The 9212-nt window shown below is 38.8% G+C and overlaps 1 protein-coding gene across 1 annotated transcript; it reads right to left on the minus strand.

Annotated features, from left to right (window-relative positions):
- Window positions 1-811: 811 nt before the first annotated feature.
- On the minus strand, window positions 812-1292 carry LOC121979843 (sinapine esterase-like). The gene is made up of 2 exons (XM_042531831.1): window positions 1070-1292; window positions 812-978 (listed from the first exon to the last, which is right to left on the minus strand). Exons 1-2 carry the CDS (start codon window positions 1290-1292, stop codon window positions 812-814), a joined length of 390 nt encoding a protein of 129 aa, XP_042387765.1.
- Window positions 1293-9212: the final 7920 nt, after the last annotated feature.

Raw genomic sequence — 9212 nt, forward strand, 5'->3', positions numbered from 1 at the left:
CGGACTTAGACGGACAACAATATATTTTTAATAATAATAATAATAATAATAATTATTATTATTATTATTATTAGTTCTACTAATTTATCAAAATAAATTCTTTTAGTCATATTTTTATATACAAAAGAAAAAATAATAGTGATTTAATCATTCTATAATAAAGAATCTCTCAATACATTTCAAATTTTTCTCTTTTTATTTCCTAAATCACCATCCTGTTCAATTTTTTTTTTTTTTTGTTGTGTAATCTGACATTCTCAAAATCCTACCACTAAATCTTTGTATTTTTTGATTTCTTTATCTAGTAATAATTAAATATGACTCTCTTCTAACAAAAAAAAAACGCAATGTGTTAATTGAGTCATCAATTTGATAAAAAAAAATTTCAATATAGAATATCAAATTTAATCATATAATAACGAGTTGTTGTGTTTAAGTTTTAAGATAATGAAACAAAACAATAACTTTTTTTTTAAAAAAAATCAAAAGAAGATATTTTTTTTATCAAAAATTAATTTCTGTACATCATAATTTCACCCTCTTGTCACTTCTTCAAAATTGAAAAGGGCTAAAAGGAAGAGACGAAAGTAATCAGAGAAATCTAATGAAAATGTAAGGTTTCTATATATAGGAGGGATAAAAAAAATAGAAATTTAAAAAATCTATTCAAACGTAATAAAATGAAAAATTCAATAAGATAATGCAGCATGGAAATTGGAAATTAAAAGATATAAGATCCTGTTGATATATATATATATATATATATTAAAAATGGACCCTAATAAAATGAGCTCGGGCCTAGGCATAAGCCTTAATAGCCTCCTTCCGCCTCCGTCGTGTGCTCCCCGTCCCACCATATCTTCTTCGACGGGTCGCTGCAAACGCTGCTGCCTTCGCTGCCGCACGGCACCGTCGCATTCAATCTGTAGGCTCCGCCATCGTATCCACAGCACGCCGCAAGAACAGGCTCCTTGAATCCTGTATTCGATTCGTTGCCCAAATTTGATTCTTCAATTTATCAGTAGTAATTGGATGAGGTCAATGTAGTTGTGGGGACAAGCGTAGATGCCCGTCGTGGCGTGGTAGACGTCGGCGTACATGATGGTTACCTCCAGATGCCGGCGCTGACGGCGCTGCAACTCCTCCACCAGCAGGCGGTCGTGGCGGATGGCGAAGTCGTTGAGCCAATTTATGCACCCGGTTCGGGGATCGTAGCTCTCTTGGTTTTCTACCTGGAACTTGTTCAGGTACAAGGCGCAGCAACCCATCGGCAAGCTCCCCGGAACCACCATCGTCCTTACGCCCATCCCGATCAATTTCTGGACAACGGCCGTATTTTATCTAATCGATATTTTAGTCTAATCTCTGTGAAGAAAGAAGCAGAGTTGATTGAGCTGACGTCTATGGCGGAGCAGATGGCGCTGACGACGTCGGGAACGAAGGTTGCGATGTCGTCAGCGCTTCGGTTTTGGAAGGAGGGGATGTTGTAGTCGTTGGCTCCGATCTGCCCCACCGAAAACAGGGCGTTGTTCAGAAAAGCGGCGCGGTCGGAAGCAGAGGAGCAAAGCGAAGGCAGGAGCTGCTCGAACCAGCGGGAGCTGCACGCTCAGGGAGTTGTTGGAGTAAAGATTCTCTATCCCTCTCGATAGGAAATAGTCGACGTCGAGCGAGGTGGCTCCGGCGACAGCAAAATTGGCTCCGTGCCTGAAGTCATCTGCGCCGCCACCGCCGAGATACGGCTTCACTAACTGCAAACCCATTGCTTGAGCTGGACGTTAAATGAATCATCATCAATAATTCGTCAATACATCAATTACAAGTCTAATGCTAGAATTTTCCCATGAAGTCGATGATTAGCCTTCAGTCAGAAAAGCGGCCGGTAGGGCTGTGGAAGAAGGTTTGGCCGTAGGGAAGGCGGCTGGCGAGGCTGGAGATGCCAGTGAGGATAAGAGAGTTGCCGGTTTCAACTACGGAGGCGCAGAAGCTAAAGATGTAGGTGCAAAAGCCGACGCCGAGCTCAGCATGGCGGCTGCGGCGGCCATGCTTATGGGAATCGATTGACCAAGTGGCTGGCCAATATCAAAATCTAAATATTAATTCTCTCGTACGTGAATTTTGACCTATTAAAAACACAGCCTGTAGAAATTAATGTAATCTATAAATCCTTTGATTTAAAAGTAGTAAACAAAATCATGTTCTTCAAGTTGAACGTCTATAAAATGATTAAAATCCTACAAATTAATACAGTTGATATTTATATACCTACTATTGTAAGGGACCGGATCTTCTGGTCCCCTTGTCCTGGTTCATTCCTGGACCGAGACAAGAGAATTGGTGAGAGATAATGACCCTCACCCATTAATAGGTGGGGGATCATTACCCCCACCAATGTAAAAGTTGGACCATAAATTAATCCAATCTTTACGGATTAGAGGAACCGCATCATCACCTGTACAACTATAGTTACTTCTCACTAGCCACTTTATTTAATTGTCCAAGTAAAGTTGAAAAAGGCTGTTAGGTCTTTTGTAAGAGAAGAGAGAACATTACAAAGATAAGCGATTTGGCTTGTGGAATATAAGGAATGTTCAAGGTAATCGTGTAGAAAATATGTTCTAAATGCATGATAGACGAATTAATTAAATGCGATAAAAGCTTACAGCGATCTCCCGCAGATCCGCAGTCGGCAGTGGCGAAAACTCGCTGTCGGAAGAGCGATCACAAGATCGGAAAGCCCTCCGCAATTCCACAAACCAAATCCCGCCGCCTTGGATGTTCTCCTCTTACTCTCGTCTCCAACGCACTTTCACACCCCCTGAGCCTTGGACGGACCCCCTTTATATAGGGAAATACACTAAGGGCATAATGGACTTTTCCATTATGTGTAGTGGGGAACATGGGCCACGTTCCCCACTATCCCCATTTCCAACATCTCCCACTCGTCCAAGGTAAGTCACTAAGACTAGTTCATTCAGGTAAGTCACAAAGACTTAATAAGTCACATAGACTATTAGAGAGTTTGATCACATAGACCATATGAGAACATCCAATCCATACTTAGAGAAAATGGTTCGTGCAACAGCAAGCACACTGAGCGATAGTTGCTAAGAAGATTGTTACACCTTGACTTAGCCGCTCTTTGAGCAATCAATGCTAATAAAATTGTTACACTTTACTTAGCTGCTCAAATAAATTAGAGACACACTCTTCATGGCACATAGCCTCTTTCCTGGTGCCACATAGCCTTTATCCAGAATCCATCCAATCTTCAAGTGACACACAGCCATTATCTTGAAGATATCCATGTCTTGCTATTTACCTAGATTAAATAATTTTCATTTACATCGATATGAACATCTCTAATCCCTTATAATGACCATTATGTCATGAGCATATTCCATATCCAATATTCACATTCATTTCTGTACATAACAGAAATGGGTCGACCAGTGAATAACAACAAAAGATGTAAATATATTTAATCTTCCTTTTTAGCTAGAATCAATTCATTTTAATCAGTCGCTTTCCTAGTTATGCTCCATAGACCGAATCATCCATAGCCATAGGATACACGCTAAAGTAGCAGACACTGATTAAAACTTCAAGTAGACAGCTAAATAGTCACTAAGGCAAAAATTGATATTAACATATAATCTCAAAGGTCTCACATAGTAGAGAAACATGGATTCATTCTCCTACTACCTTTATTGTCGCAATAGCACATGTGGTATGAATCACATGCTACGATGTTATTCTCTTTACTAAAAAGAGTGCATGTTGTCTTCAAATTTAACATCGTACAGATTTCGATCTAGACATACCTAACGTCTAATCCTGAATTCAATATATGAATTCTAATCTGGCTTTCAACAGGTTTAGTAAATGGTGGGTTCATTTACTTCGATCATTATTTACACATAAACGATCTCATCTTGACACAATTATCAAGGCGACCTCAACTTATGAATCTGTCTCTAATTTCATAATTTCAGCTACGTAAGCTGTTTCATAAGTAATGGTCTTACCCCTATTTGTACTTAACAAACAGAGATGATTGTCCATGTGAGTAGACCAATCTCCACCTGCCAACATGCTTACCGAGATCTTATATGAATGTAACAAATACAACATATACACTGAATAAATTATGGCAAATGACACAATCATAACACAAAGTCTGATTGTTATTTCAATATTGTTACATTCTACGAAGTCCCAAAGGCTTTACATGTTCTTTAAATGACTCTTTAGTCATTGGCTTAGTAAAAGGATCTGCAAGCATAACACGTGTAGGGACATACTCAAGAATGACTTTTCTTTTAGCCACAATATCCCTTACAAAATTATATTTAATTTCTATATGCTTGCCTTTGCTATGATATTTGGGATCCTTGGAAAAAGCTATTGCAGCTTGACTGTCACAGTAGACAGTTACTGGACTCCCACTATCCTCAGCAATTTTCAGATGCTTCAGAAACCTTCTCAACCAGATTGCTTCTTGCACAGCTGCTGAACATGCCACATATTCAGCTTCCATAGTCGACAAAGCTACACAAGCTTGTTTCTTGCTATTCCAGGAGATGGCGCCACCATTCAGCAAGAATGCATAGCCTGATGTGGATTTTCTATCATCCAGGTCTCCAGCCCAATCTACATCTGAATAACCTTTCAGATTCATATCTGATTCTTGAAAACAGAGACAATAATCTGTTGTCGCCTTCAGATATCTGAATATCCTTTTTACTGCCTTCCAGTGTCTCGGTCCTGGGTTTGACTGGAAGCGACTGACCAAGCCCACAACATAGTTGATATCGGGACGTGTACACAACATAGTGTACATCAAACTACCAATAGCATTGGCATATGATTTTTTATTCATCTCAGCTATTTCCTCTGGAGTTTTAGGACACATACTCTTGCTCAACACAGTACCTTTCACAATAGGTGTATGTTCTACGTTGCAATTAGACATGCTGAAATGATGTAACATCTTATTTATATAAGACTCTTGTGACAGACCCAAAAGTCTTTTAGGACGATCTCTTATGATCTTCACCCCTAAGATGTATTCAGCTTCTCCCATATCTGTTGTATCAAATTGTGATGACAGCCATTTCTTGACTTCATTCACATATCCTATGTCATTTCCTGCTATCAACATATCATCAACATATAATGATAAAATGACATACTTTCCTTTTTCCTGTTTCAGGAAAACACAATGATCCTCATTGATCATTTCAAAACCATAAGATAAAACGACTTCATTAAATCTTATGTTCCATTGTCTTGACGCTTGCTTTAGCCCATATATAGACTTTCTAAGTCTACATACTTTTTGCTCTTGGCCTTCAGCAATGAAACCTTCTGGTTGAACCATATATATTTCTTCGTCAAGATCACCGTTAAGGAAAGCGGTTTTTACATCCATTTGATGTAATTCTAAGTCATAATGTGCCACAAAGGCCAAAATAACTCTTATTGATACAAATTTCACTACGGGAGAAAATGTCTCTTCAAAGTCAATACCCTCCATTTGAGTATATCCTTTTGCAACTAAACGAGCTTTGTATCTGTTAATCGATCCATCTGCTTTCCTCTTTATTTTGAGAATCCATTTATTCCCAATAGCCCTTCGGCCCGGAGGAAGATCGACTAAGTCCCAAACATGATTTTGAATCATGGACTCCATCTCTTCAACCATTGCAGCTTTCCATTTTTCTCTAACTCTACATCCCAATGCTTCCTCAATGGATTGAGGCTCGTCGTCGTCAATTGGAAGTGTAACCAATGCCTCATTCTCAATATCAAACCTCTTCTTAGGTTTGATCTTAAGAACACTTCTCCGTAAGTTGGGCTGTTGAGAAGTCAACTCATGACTCGGCATATCACTCCCACTCGGTTGACTAGACTCAGGTATCCCTTTTGACACCTCTCTTGTTGATAATATCTCATCCTCCTCAAATAGAGGAACATTTTTATCAACATCACCTCTGATTGGGAACTCTGTTTCGAGAAAAGTCGCATCTCTCGAGTCTATTTCGGAGATGGTTTCATCTAGTTGCTCACCTATGAAAACATAACCTTTGGAGGTCTCATGATATCTTATAAAGATACATTTCTTACCTCTAGGCCCTAGTTTTCCATACTTGTGAGAACTATCATGAACATAAGCAGTTGACCCCCAAGGTCTCAGATTACTTAAATCTGGTTTTCTGCCTGTCCAACATTCATATGAGGTAGATGGAACTGACTTTGAAGGCACTTTGTTAAGTATATAGACTGCAGTTAATAGTGCATCTCCCCAATAGGAGATTGGCAAATTAGCTTGCGCCATCATAGACCTAACCATTTCAAGAAGAGTCCTATTTCTTCTTTCAGCTACCCCATTTTGCTGTGGAGTTCCAGGGATTGTCAGTTGTCTAATAATCCCTCTATCATTACATATTGTCTTGAACATATCAGACAAATACTTCCCACCACGGTCAGTGCATAAAGTCTTAACTTTACGTTCTGTTTGATTCTCAACTTCGTTCATATAACGAATAAAGCAATCTAATGCTTCAGATTTGTGAGAAATCAAATACACATGACCGAACCTAGAGAAATCATCAATAAATGTAATGAAATAGGAAGCTCCATGTCTAGCCTTCACATTCATTGGACCACAAATGTCCGAATGAATTAACTGCAATGTTGATTCAGATATAATAGCCTTACCAAATGGTTTCCTAGTTGCTTTTCCAGCAAGACAATGCTCACATATAGACAATTGAATCTTAGCTCGAGTGCCCAATAGACCCTCTCTAGCTAATCGATTCATACGTTCTTGTCCTATGTGTCCTAATCTAGCATGCCAAACTTCATCAGTTATATCTGCATCACTAGTTAAAGCAATGTTTGAAAAACAACCATTAATAGCATAATTGACATCTGGTTCTATATCAAGAACCATAAAACCATTTGTTAAAAAACCATATCCGATTGACACTGAGTCAATCTTAAGTTCAACAGACCGACTGTAAAAATTAATACAATACCCTAAATCAAGAAGACATGTAACGGAAACAAGATTCCGTCGAATTTCAGGAGCATACAGGACATCATGTAGAAATAAAACTCTACCACCACATAGGTTGAGTTTGCAAGTGCCGACTCCTTTGACTTCAACTCTTGCATTATTTCCCACATAAATCCACTTGTTGCCAGCTGGTACCCGACGGTACTCAACAAATGTAACTCGTTCTCGAGCTACATGGTTGGTTGCTCCCGAATCTATAATCCACAAAGGATAAGAATCAGCTAACAACACTGAACTAGCAACAAAATACTCTTGAAAAGAAGACACACTTGGATTTACCTTTTTCTGCTCAGTGCACTCCCGAGCAAAGTGGCCCTTTTTGCCACAGTTAAAACAAGTCAACTTGTTTTTAGGTTTCTTTCCAGTCTTCTTGACTATCTTCTTGATTGGGCCTTGTCTCACAACAGCAGCTTCCCTCTTCTTTCCCTTCCCTTTCTTGAACCATTTCTTTTTCTTGGATCCATATGATCCAGCAGAACTTACAGCCACATAGGCTTGTCCAGAAATCCTTGCGGATTCAACTCTCTCCGCCTCTAATTCTACATGGCGTGAGACATCAGTGAAAGTCTTGATACTCTCACTGTGAGTTAAGGTCTACTTCATGGTCTCCCAAGAATCTGGAAGTGAACGAATAACTGCTTGAACCTGTTGTTCATCAGTCAACTCATGATCAGCAGTTTTAAGCTCCCGAATCATGTTCGACATCTCCCTGAGGTGTTGAACCATTGATACATTCGGACGCTTTTTGTAGCTGTCAAATTTAATTGTCAGCTGTCGAAGCTTGCTCAGACTTACTCCACTGTATTTTTCTTTAAGGGCAACCCAGACTTCATGAGCCGTAAGATATGACTCATATTCAAAAGCTAGGTCGTCTACCATTGAACTAATCAATATACCCTTTGCAGTGGAGTCCTTTTTCTTCCATGCCTTATAGGCATCAAGATCTCGTCTGTGTTGTGCAGTGGGACCATCTACAGGTACTTCCATAACCTGATTTACAGCCTCTAGAACTTCTTGTTTCTCAAGTACATATTGTATATTGAGGTGCCAGATCTTGTAGTTATCCCCATTAAGTTTTTCACCTTTGTTGAGTTCAGCTATTATGTTTTTGGTTGCCATAATTTATCATAAATAAACAAATTATTTAGTATTCAGTATATATCATATGTATGCAATTTATGATTGACTTAATATTACTTTGAGTTGGTTTACAAATACAAGTGACAACTATGTTTTCACTCATCATCCGTATGACCAATCAAATTAATATTAATCAATTCTATTACATACATCCCAACAAATGAACTAATCATTTATAATATCATGAATTCATTAATTAAATGAACTAATCATTTAATATATCATGTTTTTTTTAATTAAATGAACTAATCATTTAATACATCATGAACTAATCATGCATCATGTCAAGCAAACAGCATAACTAAATGAACATATCATTAATATAAAATTATGCTGCAAATTGTTAACATATAACCAACTGACATGAATGAAATGGACTAACTATTGTTCATACAAAACGACAATAAAAATAACAGAACTCTAATAAACTAGATAGACAACTACCACTCCCACTAGGACAGACACTAGTGCAGTGGCCAAAATAATCCCTCTCAGCCTGGACTCATTTGGGGTAATCCCAGGCAAGACAGCTTCAAGGTTCTCTATTGGATCCACTATTGGATCCTCTTCTGGTTCCTCCTCGATCATTTCCGGGTCCTCTTCGAACTCTTCCGGATCCTCTTCAGTCATATGATGAAGCAGCTCCTCACATAATACAGAATATGTGACGCGTCCTTGATGACACCCCCAAATATAGTCTGCTATCATCCTAGGACTTTCTGGCAATGATTGCATCAAAGCCCAAATCCTATAACTGTCCAGGACTGGAAACTCTTCTAGCTCAAGTTTCCAAAACAGATCATCAAGCCGTCCAATGTGTCCGTCGACTCCATAAGCAGAGTTATACTCTATCTCCTGAATCTCCTCCCTGAGCTGATTTCGTCGCACTTCGCGACGAGTCAATGTGGTACTCGTCCGTGCCATCTGAAAAATTGAAAATAAATAAGTCAATACAAAATCGACTAACCAGTACAAAACCGGCTTATTTCAA

The sequence above is a fragment of the Zingiber officinale genome, chromosome 5A (genome assembly GCF_018446385.1).
Source record: "Zingiber officinale cultivar Zhangliang chromosome 5A, Zo_v1.1, whole genome shotgun sequence".
NCBI lineage: Eukaryota > Viridiplantae > Streptophyta > Magnoliopsida > Zingiberales > Zingiberaceae > Zingiber > Zingiber officinale.